Here is a 17,513-nt window from a genome sequence, read left to right as displayed (position 1 = left end):
CACCTGCAACGCCCCCACTTGGTTGCAGAGTCTGGGCATCAGGACATCCAGAGGCGCGCGGGCTTCTGCAGATGGGTGATGGAGGTGGTGGTGGTGGTGGAGGTTGGTGATGGCGGAGGCGGTGGTGGTGGCGGCGGCGCTTTGGGGAGGCGGGCCTGGCCTCTGGGTCTTCCTGGCAGCATCCTTGCCCAGTGGTCCTCGCTGGGCTTCGGGGCCGGGTCCTGCTGCCCTTGAATTTTGGAGGCGGGTGGGCCAAATCTACGTGGGAAACAGAACAGAAGGTGCTCCCGTGTGAGCGGCCTGGCCAAGGTCCCTGGGGCCCCTTCACATTCCTCCCTCTCCCCCGCTCCCTCCCCTCGCCCCCCATTAAGCCTGACCGGTGGCCCTTCCAGGGTCTGGTGGGAACTGGGCCTCTACCTCTCAGCCCTTGGGGGCTCGGGAGCATCTCTCCGGGTCAGTGTGTGTCCCTCCCTCCCCTGGGTGCCGGTTTGCCATTGAGGGAAGGTGCCCACCCCCCACCTCTGGGAAGGCACAGCCCAGAAACCTACCTCGTGTGTCCTGATGTCCTGCTCTGGAGGAGTCAGACTCGTCCTTTCTGCTCCCTGGGGTGGGGGATGGCCGCGCCCTCACCTTCTCTTCTGGGGAGTCCGTTTTCTTTGTGGGGACTGCTTAGGGGACCATCAGGGCTTCCCCACCCATGAGGCCTGGAGCTCCTGGGCCCAGGGCTGGGCCTGGTGATGGCTGTGGGTGGAGAGGAGAGGAATGAGTGAGAGGTCCCTGAACTCTCTCTCTGGAAGTCTGGGGGAGAGTGGGGTGGTGCAGGGTCCCATTTGGACCCGGAAGTTAGGATCCTACCTCCTTTGCTGTGGGAGCCTTTTTCCATCCCTGTGACCTTCTGTGTCCCCCTCTCATAAGGATGACAATTGTCTTCTTTTTCCCCACGGGACAGGTTTTTCTTGGAGGAAATGCTCTCATATTCTCTGGGGGAGCCATCTGAGTCCTCCTTGCCAGGCCTGCTGCCACTTCCAACCCCTTCCATTTGGTCCAGGTCTCCGGTCTCAGCAAGGGGTCTGGACGCCTCAAGAGTTCGCCAGGCAATGAGCAGGTGAGCAGAGAAGCTGGCTTTTCTGTTACCCAGCGCCCCCTGCGGGAGGGTGGGGCTGGCGGGAAACCACACCCTAGAAGTGGAAGCGACTTGATGGGATTAGACACTTATTGTGTCTTCAGCCCCTCAGTGTTCCCTGCAACTCTAGCGGCTAATTTCAGAGCATTTCCCTGCCTGGAAAAACTTATAAACAATTACATAACCACTACCAAACATAACCAAGGAAACAGAAGGGAGAGAAGGTAGCAAAAATACACTCATGAAAAATGATAAAGAGACTGGGCCTCAGAAGCAGGGTTGGCTACAGAATTTATGTGGCCCAATGAGAAATGAAAATGTAGGAATCCTTGTTCAAAAATCAGGGAAAATAAGTGCTCTGAAAGGAATAAAATTACAAAGTGTCCCCCCCCCCTCTTCTTCTGTGGTCTCCTTGGTGTTTTTTTCTTTCTCTCTCATGCCATTCTAACCAAAGGGAATTTTAAATTACTAGCATAGACATTACTTTTCATCTTTGAAATGCAATGCCAGCTTGAAGCACAATGTAACAGCATTCACCTAGGTGTAAAATCACCAAAAGTAAACAAGTTGTGTTTCATAATTCCTAGGTGCACATGGATTTTGTTCTAGCAGAGCAGCAGAAATGCAGCACAAAACAAACTCACTTTTTATTTCACCTCACAATATTAGTGCCTTCTACCAACACTTTTGCCCTTCAGCTTCCTGATGAGTAAGTAAGGAGTCGACGCAAAGGAAGTATGTCTTCTCTATCTTTTCCTCTCCTTCTTTGTCATAATTTTCAGCCTAGGTAATGCAGGGAGTGACTCTGGTAAATAAAAAAAAATTAAAAAGAAAAAAGACATGACATGATCCTGGATCATCTGTGTTTCTTACAATGCCATTGCCTTCTTTCTGAATTGGAAGCATGTTTCTGGTTCAAACAGAAGGCAAGGCCTCTTATGGCTGTCGGCCTCCCCACTTACTCAGTTGTAGATAGAACACACTAGCTTTGTTGAGTACCACTGGATTCCTACACATGTGGGACATTGAGAATGTTATGTGCAAATGGATGGCAGGGGATGACAGACATAGATTTTGCATGTATATCCTCTGCACATAGTTTTACCTGGCTATAAAGCAAGTGGTGTTACTGTGGTGAAGAAACTGTAAGAAGGCTAGTCGCTGGGGAGAGGAAGCCGGGTGTTGCTACCTGAGGTCATTACCCGGATGGTTGGACACTTAGCATATTACAAAACGTAAGTCTAAAAATAAAATCAAGAATTTCAAGTCACAGCCTAGCTGGTTTTGCTCAGTGGATAGAGTCGGCGTGGGGACTAAATGATCCCAGGTTCAATTCCACTCAAGGGCACAAGCCTGGGTGTGGGCTTGATCCCCAGTGGTGGGCGTGCAGGAGGCAGCTGATCAATGATTCTCATCATTGATTTTTCTATCTCTCTCCCTCTCCCTTGCTCTCTGAAATCAATAAAAATGTAATACAAATGCGTTAAAAGGATTTCAAGCAACAACAAAGCATTAAACCAAGCATGGCCCATTTGAGCACTGGGCTGTGTGATTGCATGGGCTACACTCCCACGAAACTAGCCTTGCTCACACTCACATGCACAGCCCTACATATTAATTTGCCTGTCGGTTCACAGGCTGATCCCTGCTGCTTGGCAATCAGGCTCCTCAGGCCTGGGTGCCTTGAGCCTGCATGGTGAGCAGAGGGAGTCAGCTGCCAGCCTGATGTTCTTTGTTCTTCAGGAAGTGGGTGCATGGAGGGAGCCCTGGACGGGCTGTAGGCTCTGGGGGCCTTCCACCTCTGAGTGTCCACTGGTGGCATGTGCCCCTCAGCCCCACAGTGCACCTGGGTCATTGAGTAACTGACTCTCTGCTGGTTACTTTGTTTTGTTTTGCCATTCTGGTTAGTGGGTGGGGTCCGAGCAGAGGCAGAGCTGGCTGACGGGCATCAAGGGCAAAAGACATAAGGAAAGATCCCACCGAGGGCACCAGGAAGCTGACACTCAGGAAAGCCAGTTCCTGAAGCCGGAAAAACAGGCAAATGAGGGGAATACTGAGGGCCTCTGTCTGTTATGCTTTTCTCCCATCACACACCGGGCCAGGTGGCTGTGGTGAGTGACCCCATATGAGAGAAAAACCTAGTGCCCAGAGATTCTCCAGGCTGAGCCTCCTGGGGAGAGTGTCTTCATGATGATTATTTTCCATATGCAGTTTTCTGAGGTCTTTGATAGACTATTTTCCTCTTTTGAGAAAAGTTGGTAAAATGACCAATGCTGAAAGATTACTAACAATATAACCAATTACTGTCAGGGAGCAGAAGTGATTTATTTTGTCACCAGTGTGATCTAGGCTAACTTGTTTGTTTCCAGAATCATAATTGGAATGAGTTTTGTTTTATTCCCTCACTGTTCTTGGCTTGTTCTCAGGGGTGGATAAATTTAAAAAGGTTAAACACTTTGTCATGAAACAGTCAGTGTTTTTTCTACATAAATATTTTTACTACAAGTAATTATTTTTAAAAACAAAAAAATTTAACCAAGTGGCATTGTTTTACATTTTTGCAAATCTCTTCTATATCTGACTTAATAGAAGACAGCTGCATTCTCATGCCTGCTTCTTCATTCAATACACTGCTTTGATTGAAGTGTATAAAGAAAAGCTGCCCTCATACAGACAGGCAGTCAGAAGGGAAACTTCATGAACCTCCTCAAAGGGTTTCAGGTGCCCCCAGAAGTCCTCCTTGGAGAACTTCTGCAGTAACTGACTACTTCTCAGGTAAAGACTCTACACAGACATTGAATATTACAACTGGCAAGCCCACCAGGGCCAACACATTTCAAACAAATTTCCGAAGGTGGTGGTGGTGAAGGAAACGTGAATGATCTTGTTCATTCAATTTTAAGTGACATCAACTTTTAACTTGGGCTCATACATTATTCTTTTGCCAGCCAAGGTTACATATTCGATTTTTTCAAGTTTACTTTTCTAAACGAAGAAGAGAAAGCAACATCACACACACAGTTAACATCTGTGTGGGCTTTTACAGCTCACAAGCCTCTTTCTGTGCCCACCTGATGCCAGTGAGTCCTTAGAGGCCACTGTATAGAGGAGGAAAGCTGGGAGCAGAGGCGACATGCCCAAGATTGCCCTCAGTAACCAGGATGTGGGCAGAAGCCTGGGGGCCGAGTGCTGAGCGAGCAGGACACCTCTGCTCTGGCTCTAAGGTACATCTCACTTTCACAAGCTGGCTGTCCGACCGAGGAAGACGGGGCCCTTTATTTGTGTTCACTTGTTTCACACACACAAGAGACAGCATCTAATCTAGAATCTACTGGATTTTATTGGACATGGAACACAGTAGGACTGCAGGGACAGCAAACTCAAAAGACAAAGCAGAAAAGATCCAGTTCTATCTAACTTACAATCCAGTATCAGGAGGGCAAGTCATTAAGTGAGTAACCAAAACAGCTGAGCTTGATGGAAGAATAATCTTTCTCCAGTGCCCATACTTTTGGAATTTCCACTCTGTGCTGTCCCGCGGACACACCTGCCGTGTTTGGAGCCAGCGAGAGGCGCAGTGGAAGTGAAAATCCTGATGACAGACTCCCCTCGCAACGGTGCACTCTGCAGAAGTGGCAGACGCCTGGTTAGCCTGATGTTCTAGGCAAAGATCCATAGTGTGGTTCCTGCAGATGGCACAGTTATCAACCACAATATCCCAGGCCCAGAGGCTATTGCATTCCACGTTTTCACTGTTGGTGCCGCACGGGGTATCCACATCCATCGCTGGAAACACCGAGACAGTCAGTGTCTTACAACATTCCTCTGTCCATTATTTTGCCACGTGTTCATTGGCTCCTGTTATGTACAGTCAGGACTCAGCAGCGAACAAGCAGGCACAATCGCTCTAGTCCTTGGGGGAGTTTATAGTCTATTTAGGAAGCAGACAACAAACAAGCAAATAAACAAATAAGCTGAAGCTGACTTTAGGGAGAACAAGCCTTGCAAAGACCGAGGAGAAACATGACTTTGGGAGACAAACTAGCAATTGCAAAGATCAGGAGATGAAAACCAGCTCGACATGTTCAGGGAACATCACAAAGGCTCAAGGGAGAGGCCAGGGCCTGAGGTTGGGCCTGGAGAGCCACCACCGCAAGCAGGTGGGATGATTTTCTAGGAGGGATGGTAAGCCGGTGGAGATTTGGAGCAGTGGCCTGGTCTCATTTCCATTTTTATAAATTTGCATGGGAAGCTGTGTAGAAAATAGGTTGCACTTGTGAATGGAAGTCAACAAGATGAAGATTAGAGCCAATAGCCCTGCCTACTTTTCCCAAATCTACAAAACAACAGGTTTTCCAGTTTTTAAAGGGGACCAGAATGTGTACCAGTCCTCTACCCTGCTGCGACTCTTCAGCTAATAGTTGAAAATTATATTTATGTGTATATATGTGACAAAAATAAGCAGCCATGCAGTACTCCTGACCACAGAAACCTCAATGCACAGAGAGAGAAAAAGCAGAAAGATGCTGCTCCAGAGGCCTGGCCAGCGGTGGCAGTGTGGCTGTGAGATGCAGCGCGGCCCTCTGGATGACCACCAGGGGGCGAAACGGAGCCTCGCTGCGCTTCTGTCTTCTGGTTCTCTCTGCCAGGCCGCATCTGTCTTCCTTCCCCTTTGTCAGCTTCAGGAACCAGCTTCAACTGGGCCGGAACTGCTGATGGCAAATGAAACTGTGAATTCTTCCCCTTCTCCTGTGGATGAGCTGGAACAGATGCAAGCAAGGACACTTACAGACATCTTGGGGAGGCTGCTGCCCTGTTCCCTCATAGGAATTGCTCTCTAGGCCACAGGGTATCTTCTGGATACTAAAGCAAATGTATATGTATTTTTTTGTTTTCAGTTTACTTAACTTTTCACCAGCATTTGACTAATGCCCTCTCTCCTTCATTTTTCTACATACTAAATTAAAACTTGATTGAATAAAGAACACTCTCTAAAACATGTTTAGACTACACTACATGCACTTAAGCTGAACATGAGTCATTTAACATGGAATGTCACATGAGTTGGCATTTCTCATTATATAAAATTGTTTATATAGCTATTTTATAGCACAAAATGTTTAAAGTGGTGAACACACAATACAATATGCAGATGATGTATTATAGAATTGTAAACTGGAAACATATATAATTTTATTAACCCCAAGAAATTCAATAAAAAAGGAAAATAATTATAACAGAAAGTACTAGTATATGATACTAGGTTTGTAAATAAGGTATTTGAAGAAACGTGTAGATTTTTAAATCATAACATTTAAATCTTTGGCACATGCTCCCTATAGAGTTGCACGTGAGTTATATTTTTTCACTCTTTGGGAATTACATTTTGACATTAGTATGAACCAATAGGTGGTTGACTGCTGTGGGAGCAGAGCTCTAAGTGCTCTGGGGACCTGCAAAGGATGAGAAGGGTGAGTGCCTGGCGAATCAAAGGATGGGAATTCCTGAGCTGGGTCTTGGAGGAAGGTTAACTTCCACAGGCAGAGAAAGCAGGCTCTCTATCTCTAGGAGGGCCGGCAGCAGGAGCAAAAGAAGAAAGAAATTAGGCTTTTGTAGAGAAGATGATCACAGGAGAGGCACCCGGTTTGGTCTTTCTCTTCATGCCCTTTTGAGGAGACTCCCTATTACTGGATATTAGGATGGTAGGCCAGCTGTAGAGTTGCATTGCTCACATTCCCCCTCCAAGAAGACACTCACGGGCCAGCTGTGAGGAGTGTCTAGCTGACAGCCTCCACTGTTAACTCTTTCAGATTTCTCTCAACTCCTGAGCTCAGGTACTAGTCTTCTTGGGGTGGGCCGAGCCCATGACTGAGCAGGACTGTGTGAGAAGGTCCTAACCATTTCTGCCCCACACAGGCCTCTGCTAAGGTGCTCCAGAGCTCCCTGCGGGGCTGACAGACACTTTGTCAGATCTACACCTTGGCCACTCCCCTTCCCTAATCCTGCTTCCTCCTTTTCCCTTTCATAAGGGTTGCACCTCAATAAACCCTTTACACTCCTAAATGTGTCTCAGCGCCTGCTTTCCCCAAGACCCAGCTGACACAGATGAGACGTGCTTGTTGTTAGTTTTAAGCAACCTTTCCTGGGTGAAGGAAGGGGATATTTTAGAACTGGCTTTGAGCCAGTACCAGCAGGATGCAGAAGCATCCTGGGTGCTGGGGACCAAGCCATAATTCCACTCTGGCACGTGAACCAAACAAGCTTTTGCTTCTTGCTATTCTCCTTGGCACTGACTGCGCCTTGGTGTTATATAACATGGCTTCAGTGCTGCCACTGGCTTTCTCAATTAGTGACACCTTGATTGAAACCAGATTGTGATTGAAAACAAGGTCATGAAATCCATTTCCAGTCAGGCAGTTAGTTTCAATCAAGTTGCCTGGTTATAAATGGGTCATGTATCTGGTCATACATGGACTCCATAAGCCCCTTAACCACACACTGAGTCATGACTTAGGACAGCCAGCTCTCAGCCACCTGGCAGACTGCCACACTTCCTGCAGGCCACTTATAAAACGCCTTATACTTGGTGTTGGGTGAGGAAATCTTAATGTGGTCAGTTGGTGACCAGGTGCTTAACTCAAATCCATCAATAGAAGGGAATAGCTTTTGCTTTTTGATTTTGGAAGCATTTCCTAATTTCTTATTAGAAGAGCAATATCCTCCTACTCATTCATCCATCCATTCACCCACCAAATATGTATTTACCAAGAGATGGTTGTTACTTGCCCTTCTCTTGATCAGACTCTTGCAGCTACACCCATGGTGCCATGCTTTTGAAAAATCTACATGCAACTTTTTAGTATCAACTACCAGGCAGACACCTCTGAGGTTCATTACTTATTCCTATTCCATCTGCCCTTCGTGTCAGACACATCAAGCCTCGCTCTGGCCGGTGTTTCTCAGTGGTTGGTGCATCAGGTTCAATTCCTGGTCAAGGACACATACCTGGGTTGCAGGTTTGATCCCCAGCCCTGGTTGGGGTGGGTGCCAGAGACAACATATCAATGTGTCTCTCTCACATCGATGTTTCTCTCTCTCTCTCTCTCTCTCTCTCTCTCTCTCTCTCTCTTTCCTCTTCCCTCCTTCCCTTCCACTCTAAAAACTCAATGGAAAAATATCCTTAGGTGAGGATTTTTTTTAAAAAGAGAGAAACATCAAAGCTTCGACCTATGTCGTAGAGTCAGTAAGAGTAGAGCTTCTTGGATTAGACAGTGTTGGGTTCATATATGGGTTTTCCACGTACTAGTTGTGTGATCTTGGTATGTTTACTTAACCTCTATGGGTCTTAGTTCATACCTCTGTAAAACAGGTTACTAGCATCTATCATATAGAGCTACTGTGAGGATCATATGAAATAATATTTACAAAGCACGTTAGCTAATATTCACTGAGTTCGTACTCTGTTTCTGAAGTAAAAATATTATTTTTAAATATCCGGCGCCTGGACAGATGACATTTGTACTGCTGCAAATAAATCCCCATTAGAACTATTTTCCTTGATGTGTGGATTATGGTAGGAGCTCATGCTTGAACAAAGATGACTTTGAATACAACCTGTTTTCTTTGATTACCAGATTGTTTCTAAGTTCATTCAAGTCTAAGGGCCTTAATTATAAAGGTAGCTGTTGCAAATTGATTGTAACATAACAGTTTGGATTCATTTACCATCATTGAAATGTGGGAATACTATTTAATGTTAGCTCTCTGTTCTTAAAATATTGGTAGATATTTTGGGCCCAGGAAGCTCATCCATGGAGTGGTTGGCTATTCTTAACAGCAATGAGGACCACATTCATTAGGTACCATAAAAGGGAAGGTCCAAAGGCTACCTCCCCAGGGTGGTCTCAGAAGACAGGATGGATAGTTGGTCCACCTGTTACTATGGTGCTGGTTGAGACTGGCTCCTAGAAGTGCTGCTTGTCCCCTGGCAGACAGGAAGGAGTTGGTTTTCTTGGGGTCCATAGGCTGGCAGAACAACCCAACTCCCACTCATTTCTCCACAAACCTTTACTTCCAGGAGACCTCCTTGCCTCCTTACCCTCTCCACGGGACCAGGAGAGGACCAGAGCCCACTAAGGCATGTGTCCCTTAGGGAAGGCTCCGCTCATCTGGAGGGAAAAATTCTTCCGGTTTCATACCTGGAATTAGGTGGTCAGGCTTTAATTTTTAAAACTTTCTATCTCAAAATTAGATTGTTTTCAAACCATCCTCACACTGACCAGGAGTTTCTGGAGGGTACAGCCTCTATCTTATTTATCTCTTTAACCCTCAAAGTGCCCGGTACAGACCTCGTGTAGAGTTGGCATTTGGTAATGGTCCTTGAATTAAGTTGAATCATTATTTTTCAAAAGACCTGTCATAGCATCATCTCTTAAAGCAGCTTGCTGCACCACACACAAAATTACTGTGCAATCAAAGGTTGTATCTGTGTATCTTGTGTTAGACAACAAAGGTGTTCCCTGTTGATGGGTGGCCAAGTGAACGTTTATAAATTGAATCCTTATCTCATGTACTTACGCTATCATCTGGGAGATGCTAACATTAAGTGTTACTCTTTTTCCCCCCCACCTCTACCTTTTACCGTCCTCCCTAATATAAAAATCAATAATTCATTTAACTAAGATATTTATTGGTCATCTATAAGTTGTTAGAGTAATTTTAGACTATTAATCCACACTCCTACCACAAATATTTAAATACAATGCAGGAGTATTGTTTCATTTCTATTGTAAGAATCCTATTGTAAAGCAAATAATCATTTAGGGATGATTTAATATTATTTCAGTTTTGGTTTTGTCTGGGTTTTCTTTCACCAAGCCCCTAGGTGTATGGCTCACAGCTCTTGGGTATTTGTGCAGCCATGACCTTACTGTTTCAGTGTTTGCCTGGTGGCACTGGCAAAGCTTACACTGCCCCCCCCCCAAAAAAACTGGGGAGATTTGAAATGGAAGTGAATAATCAGGGTGGGGAATAGTCAACTCAGATTTGAGTAGATAAGATCCTCCATAATGTAAGCTTCTGATCACAGACTTCAGTCCTATCCTCTCTCTCTACTCCTGTGAGCCAATAATATTAATTAGGAGGTCCTAATTCCCAAAAGTAATATTCCCATTTACAAAAGAATTTTCTATAAAGTTCCTTCTAATAACAAGAATGCCTGGAGCTTCTAATATAGGACTTAGTGTACAATCATTCCAAGGTGATACTATGTACCAGGTGCTACGGTAGGTACAAAGGTGAAAAGAAAGATGTCACCACCAGAAGCAGATATGGCCCTTGCAATATGGCGCTTTGATGTGGGTGCCGAGTTAGGAGGTTGGAGGGATGGGATACAGATGGTGGGGCAGCAACAGTAGCTGACTCTCCCCTCAGCATTGTAGCCCAGTTCATCTTGCAAACCTGGTTGCTCTTGGAGAGAATGAACTAGACAAAATGAAGTGCACAGCCTTTGCCAACATTTGTCAAGCTCAGTTCCTCTATCTCAGGGGCAGGACAGCCAACAGCCCACACATGGGGCCTAAAGTTAGATAGACCTCAAAATACCAGTGACTGGATATTGGTTGAGCATGAACTAGGAATGATTACACAAGGGGCTGGGGTGACTTTGGAAAGCAGGCCGCAGATAGAATGCCACAGTTCCTACATTCACTGCCTTGTGCCCAGTCCTCCCATGATACTGGCCTCTTTCTGAGTTGGGGGTGCAAAAGGGAACCATTAGCACAAGCCATGCATGAGCCATAGCTTTTAACCAGCCCCAGTAGCAGGCACAGGAGCCTAAATCACAACATTCCTCTTCCCAAGAATCCCCTACCCAAATGCTCTCCACATCTCCACACCTGCCTAACCTTCAAGACCTCCCCCAAGATCCACCTTCCCAGGAATCATTCTCTGATTCCACCAGCCCAGTTGTGTCAGACATTAGTCTCAGGGTTCTACACACACCATCCCACTGAATCCCCATAGCAATCTATTGACAGGTACGATTATCCTCATCAAGAGGACACTAAGGCTCTGAGAGGTTAAATTTGTCCTAATGGCTTCAAGATGACAGAGATAGGACTGAAACCCCAGTCTATATGACTTCAAAGCCTGTGTTCTTAAGCACTTTCGACATGATGTCACCTCCCCAGCATCACCCCTTTTTCTGACCCACGATGTTCTGGACTTGGTCCCACTTTGTTGGGTTAGTTCATATGTTTGTAGAATGAAGTGTTTATTAACTATGTAAAGCATTTCCCCACCTTCATTGAAGGTTTCTTGAAGAAAGGGCTGACAACTTCTACTGCTCCATTTCTCTTAGGGGTCTATGGTATATGGAGTAATTAAACATTTGTTCATTTATTATGGTTGAATTCAGACAACAAGGAAAAGGAATTAAAATGTGCTGAATACCAGACACCATACCTTCAAGAAATTGTTGTATTAAGCCCTAGTCTAATCTACTCTCTCTGAATGCTTTGTGATAGGTCCTATCATCTTTAGTAGAGTCAATTTCTTTGTTTCTGAGGCTGTTGAAATGGAGTAACTCACCCATTTCCACACACCCTGTACCTGGTGAAACATGGATTGTCCACACATTCTATTTCCCAGTTCTACTCCATTCCTGACACTCATAACTGGCTTTCTGATTTCACAATTAACTCAAGTTCCAAAAGGCAACCTTTTATGAGATCCACTATTTTTTTTTTGAGCGTTCCTTTTGATTAATTTCAGGGCAGAGTAGATCTAATAGAGATGAGATTGAAAGGAAAATCTTGGCGTCACATCAATGAATACAGACCATGCCTGGAGTGGGAGGAGAAAAGGTGCTGCCTCACGGACAAAAAACAAAACAAAACCAGAAACTGGACCCAGAATGAATATAAAGACAGAGGATCTGGGGAGTGGAGGCACCATCAGGGAAAGACTCACTCCAAGTGCCTGTAGCTGAGTCAGAATTGTCCCTCCCAAGATGAAGCTGCTGCTGCTGTGTCTGGGGTTGACGCTGGTCTGTGCACATGATGAAGGAAACCCTGATGTTGTGACAAGCAACTTCGATATATCAAAGGTAGAGTTGGGAGCATAGGGTCTTCTGACTTTGGGGGTGGTTTGGGGGAATTCTGAAGCAAGTGGACCCTAATGAAGGCCAAGAGATTTTTGACATGTTAGGCAAAGGAGGTGGGTTTCTGACCTTGGACTAAGAGGATTCGTACCATGTGGAAAGATGATAACACCTGGAGACCTCCATTCTCATTGGAGGACAGTGGAAAGAGCCTTTCATGTGGAGTCAATTGACCTGGGTTCTAATTCCATCTCCATATCACCACTGTGAGTCCAGGCCCATGAGCCAGAGCTCAAGGATACAGATGTTTATGTGGTGTCTCCCTCTTCTTTACTAACACAATACTTTACTGATTTATTGCAGATTTCAGGGGGGTGGTATACCATTCTCTTGGCCTCAGATGACAAAGAAAGGATAGAAGAAAATAGTGTCATGAGGAGTTTTATGGAATCCATCCAAGCCTGGGACGACAACTCTTTGACACTGAAATTTCATGTAAAGTAAGTGTAGCCTTTTTAACTTGGGAAAGGGAAAACAGAAGCCTGAGTAGGTCTTGGACCATTAAACACACACACACACACTCACACACACACTCTCACTCATGCACATACACACAACATTGTGGGCCTGTATTCAAAACCAGAGTCACACATTTGGCACTGATGAAGGGATTTGCCTGTTTTCTAGATTCAGAGATAAGAATTGGTGACAGGAATAAATTTAAATGGGAGTAGAAGAGTTCAGAGATTGAGGAGTATCAGAATCATAAGAAGGGTGGCAATATAGCATAGCTTAGGTGCATAGGATTAGGGGTCAACAGCTTAGCTATTTCTTGAAATGATCTTTTAGTAGTTGTGTGGCCAAGAAGTATTATCTCTTTCCACCCCAATTTTCCATTGGGTAAAATAGAATGATAATAATTCTCTTTCATGGATTTCTTTTTTGTGAAACAATGTTTATTGAGCACTTATCTGAGAGGCTGGCACATCTGATAACTCAACTGATTATCTAGGCAAGTAGCTATGGTAATAATAATAATAGTGTGAAGTGGTGGTAGAGTGATAGTGATATCAGTAGTTGACTCATTTTTAAAGTAGCAAATACAGTGGGGCCTTGACTTACGAGTTTAATTTGTTCTGTGACAGAGCTCGTCACTCAAATTACTTGTATGTCAGATCACTGTGACGTTCGCTGCGCCAACTAGCGGTGGGGTATCTGAAGCTGGCTCGTACGGAACCCGAATTTTAGCTCGCAACTCAAAGCAAAAAATCGGCCGAGAGACTGCTCGTATCTCGAAAAAACTCGTTAGTCAGGACACTCGTAAGTCAAGGCCCCACTGTAAAGTGAAATAAGGTAAATAAAAGCTGTTTCAAATTTTACCAAAAATGTTCTCCAGTTAATTGGAATCAGACACTCAAGTAGCAGGTGGAGTGTGAGGGAGCCAGACCCATCAATATCTCTTGGGCAACAGCTCATTCTATTTTACAGGGTCAATGGAGAGTGCACTGAAATTTCTTTATTTTGTACCCAAGCAAATGAGAATGGTGTATATAATGTTATCTGTAAGTATACAAAAATGTCTTTGTAAATTCTACTTCCAACTGTAAGAAATTGACTAAACCCCCACATTCTTAGGGTCTTCATCAATTCCTGATCAATGCATATTTAGATAATGCAAATGGGGCCATCTAATAGACAATATCCTCAATTTGGGAAAACTTTGTGTGTAAAAGCCAATACCTAGCACACAATACCATCAGAATACGATGGCAATTTGGTCATTTGTACCACCTGCAACAAAAGAAAGTGGGCAAAAACAAACAAATGAACAAAACACATACATTGTCAGGACAGCTACTCATTCCCTGCCCACTTTCTGATTGTTCTGTTGTCCGTTGCCACAGCACATTGCCCACATAGAGTATTGGGTATATAATCCAGTGAGCTTATAGACAGAACAGAGACACATAGTTGACAGAGATGGCTGAGGGAGAAATGAGAACCTCAGGGAGGATGATAGAGAGGAAGTGGCTGCTGCGGCTGAATTTTTCGACCACTAGTGGTCAATGACAAGCAGTGGAATTTCTACTAGTAGTCAATTCTACCCTTAGAAGTTGCCATATGAAGCTCGGAGAGATACCAATGAAAGGCCTTAGATATCACTCTTTATCTCTTCCAGGATATGCACTTGAATTTGCTCTGTGTCAGAGAATAGGTAGAGTTTAACTTGTTTCCCATGGACCAAAGAAGTTCTGAGCTGTGTTCTGTTTTCTCTACAGATGCTGGATTTGTTACATTTCGAATAATTGAGGTGGTCTATAATGACTATATTATTTTTCATCTCATTAATTTCAACAATAAGCAAACATTTGAGATGCTGATACTCTTAGGTAGAGTATATTTATTCTCATTTTGGGGTGGGGAGACTGGGGGAGAAAGGAAACCTGAACAAAGTAGTCCTCCCAATCTTATCCTGGGATTTCTTTCCTCCTCTGAAGCGTGGTGCTCACCTTGGGTAATCCCTCAGGCTCACTGAGGGGAAGATAATGAAATTTTCATCATGCCAAAAGGATATCCTAAAAATGTCAAATTCAAGATAGGTTATATAGTCCACCCCTAACTTCTGCCTAAGCACCAATTGGTGCCATCCATCTGCCCCTCCATTTCCCCCAGAGCCTCAATGACCAAGACACAAGACACAGCAGTTATTGTCACTCTTCCCATAGCCCGAAAACCAGATGTGATCCCAAAACTCAAGGAAAGGTTTAGAAAACTTTGCAAAAAAAATGGAATTACTAAGGAAAACATACTGGATGCGACCAAAGTCGGTAAGTTTAGTTATTTCTGGTTTTCTCTTCCTAAATTCCCATGTTATTGGGTGGAGAAATGCAAGAGAAGGTAACATCTCCAATCAGTCCCCTCTGTCTTGACCTGGGAAATCATTTGCTCTCTTGCTGAGAAATAAATGGGTTGCTGATTGACTGTGCCTGTCTCTGCAGATCGCTGTCTCCAGGCCCGAGGGAGCCATGAGGCCCAGGACTCCAGGTTGGTGATGTCTGATGGAGAGGGGTTAGCCCAGGGACCATTGTCTTCCAACACCATTAGGGGTTTGTGTCCAAAGATAGCCCTAGTTTCGCTCCTTGGGTAGAGCATCAGCTTGAGAATTGAAGGGTCCCAGGTTCGATTCCAGTCAAGGGCATGTACCTCAGTTACAGGCTTGATCCCCGGCCCTGGTTGGAGTGAGTGGGAAGGCAACCAATCAATGTATGTCTCTCACATCGATGTTTCTCTCTCTGTGTCTCTCTCTGTCCCTTCCACTCTCTCTAAAATTCAATGGAAAAATATCCTCAGAAACCAGTCTAAGGTCCTTCATTGAGGATTAAAAAAAAAGATTATAATACAAATAATTAGGTAATAAAGTTTGTGGAATGAGCTTGAAATTTGGAATTGGGGGTCCTGGGTTCAGGACCCACTCATTCCATGAGCTGTAGAGCAAATGACCTAAACAATTAAAAGGAAAACAATGACATGTACCTTGCAGAGGTACTGTGTGGATACCCTGCTGGTGAAAAGGTCTCAGTAATTGATAAAGTCCTAAAAATCATTATGACTTGAAATTTGAAATAGGAAAAGAATACTAGGGTGTGAATATGGAACTCAAATGCATTTCTGTCTTTTGTCCATCTTCCAAGGCCAAAACGTGTGGTCCAATCTTTGGTAATACTGTTTTCCTTTTATCTCTGCACATCCTTAACTTCTGATTTGTAAATAGAGCTGTCTGACCTTCCAGTTGCCTTTTACCTAGAAAACAGGCTCTATATTTGCTCATCTGCTTCCTACTTTAGCTTTATTGTGGGGCTTTATTCAGATAATATATGGGAATTTCTTAGCAACTATGGCCTGCATAAAGTCAGCATTTAATACAAGGTAGCTATGGTTTTTGCCATCCTTTCTGAATTTATCAAAAATCCCTCAAAACATTTAATGCTGACAATGGCAGAAAAAAGCCTAGGGTCCTTCATGGATTATTTCTCTCTCTTTCTCATAGACTCAGCTCAGGAAAAGTTAAGCAACAGAAAAACAACAACAACCAGCCATTGATTCAATGACCTCCTTCCCCCTATTCTGGAAAAAACATAGGTTGCAGTATAGACTGACATCTATTTCCTCACCATTTTGATCTGTAATAAAAATTCTCTTTGTCTTCAATTCAACCCAGGAAGAGCTTAATGAGTTTCTGTGTTCTCTCTCATCTGCTTGTTTAGTGCTGAGTGAATGCTTCCTCACCTGGGCTCCAGGATCTTCATTCCATGGTCCCTGTGTCAGCCTGTGACAAGGTCTGCAACCTGATCTCCATCACTATCATCCAAGAAGGCCTTATCTCTGAATCTAAAGGATCTTCTCTAATTGTCTAGACAGACTCAACAATTCACCAAAAATCAAAGGTTTCCTCCAAATTTCTGACTCTGTTTGCCATACCCAGCACTCTACCATGAATAAGACCGCATGAACCTGATCAATAAATGATTAGTCGTGCAGTCATGTGATTGTCTTTGTGTGTGAAAGAGACATGGGGTTGATGGCAAGGGAATGAGGGGACTTCATGGCCCTGTACCCATAATGGTCCTCTAGCTTCTCAGAATCTTCCTGAAGTTCAGGATTCTCCCTCCCCAGAAGTCAGTCTCTGTCCCGGTGATACTGCTTGCCTTTTGATTGGCCTATTTCTTAGTGAACTGATAAAACAAACTGTGAGACTTGGCCTACTATTTGCCCTGATCCTAGAATTCTCTTTCTCAAGGGAGTACTGAGAGACAGTTGCTACTGAGGCTGATCTGGGCTCACCAAGTTTCAGGACAAACCTCCACATCCCAGCTTCCCTACATCATCCATTCTATACACAGTTAGCATCCTTTCATGCTCTCAGAAAACCTCCTTCAACCCGAGCTGTTATCTACAGTGAGCTTGTTAAGTGAGGTGCCATGAAATGTGAGCAATAGAGATCTTTAGCCATCTGTACTTGATACAGGCAAGAATCACCAAGGAGTCTAAAGGGTCCTAACCTCTTTTCGGGGAGCTTATGGGCTTTGGAGAAAGGAAAGTTAAGGTTCTTCCTCCATTTATAATCCTTTTCTTACATCTGATGATAAAAACAGTGTCAAAATGGCACATTGGTGCTAGAACAGAGCTACGTGAGGGTGGATTGTCATTCACGAAGTGTATCTCAGTCAATATGGTCATAAGCTTAATGACAAGTAGACCCAGTTGTTCTGTTGGACATAAACAATCTCA

General features: G+C 44.4%; 1 protein-coding gene across 2 annotated transcripts in view; it reads left to right on the top strand.

The window, feature by feature from the left end:
* LOC102246333 (allergen Fel d 4) overlaps positions 1–16,756 on the top strand; it is an 18,490-nt gene extending 1,734 nt beyond the window's left edge. The window contains exons 1-7 of one of the 2 annotated variants that reach the window (XM_005867864.2): positions 12,068–12,230; positions 12,588–12,724; positions 13,713–13,786; positions 14,504–14,614; positions 14,951–15,052; positions 15,224–15,269; positions 16,490–16,756. In XM_005867864.2, the coding sequence (XP_005867926.2) occupies positions 12,135–12,230; positions 12,588–12,724; positions 13,713–13,786; positions 14,504–14,614; positions 14,951–15,052; positions 15,224–15,269; positions 16,490–16,499 (576 nt within the window). In that variant the 5' untranslated portion in view covers positions 12,068–12,134 and the 3' untranslated portion in view covers positions 16,500–16,756. Of the gene's footprint in view, positions 1–8,801; positions 8,808–12,067; positions 12,231–12,587; positions 12,725–13,244; positions 13,250–13,712; positions 13,787–14,503; positions 14,615–14,950; positions 15,053–15,223; positions 15,270–16,489 lie in introns of those variants that run through there. The other variant, XR_001362417.1, reaches the window with a different exon arrangement.
* The last annotated feature ends 757 nt before the right edge of the window (positions 16,757–17,513 follow it).

This window comes from Myotis brandtii, unplaced genomic scaffold (genome assembly GCF_000412655.1).
Source record: "Myotis brandtii unplaced genomic scaffold, ASM41265v1 scaffold2514, whole genome shotgun sequence".
NCBI classification, from domain to species: Eukaryota; Metazoa; Chordata; class Mammalia; order Chiroptera; family Vespertilionidae; genus Myotis; species Myotis brandtii.
Note: the sequence above shows the minus strand (reverse complement) of the source record. Positions and strands in the feature narration are given on the sequence as shown.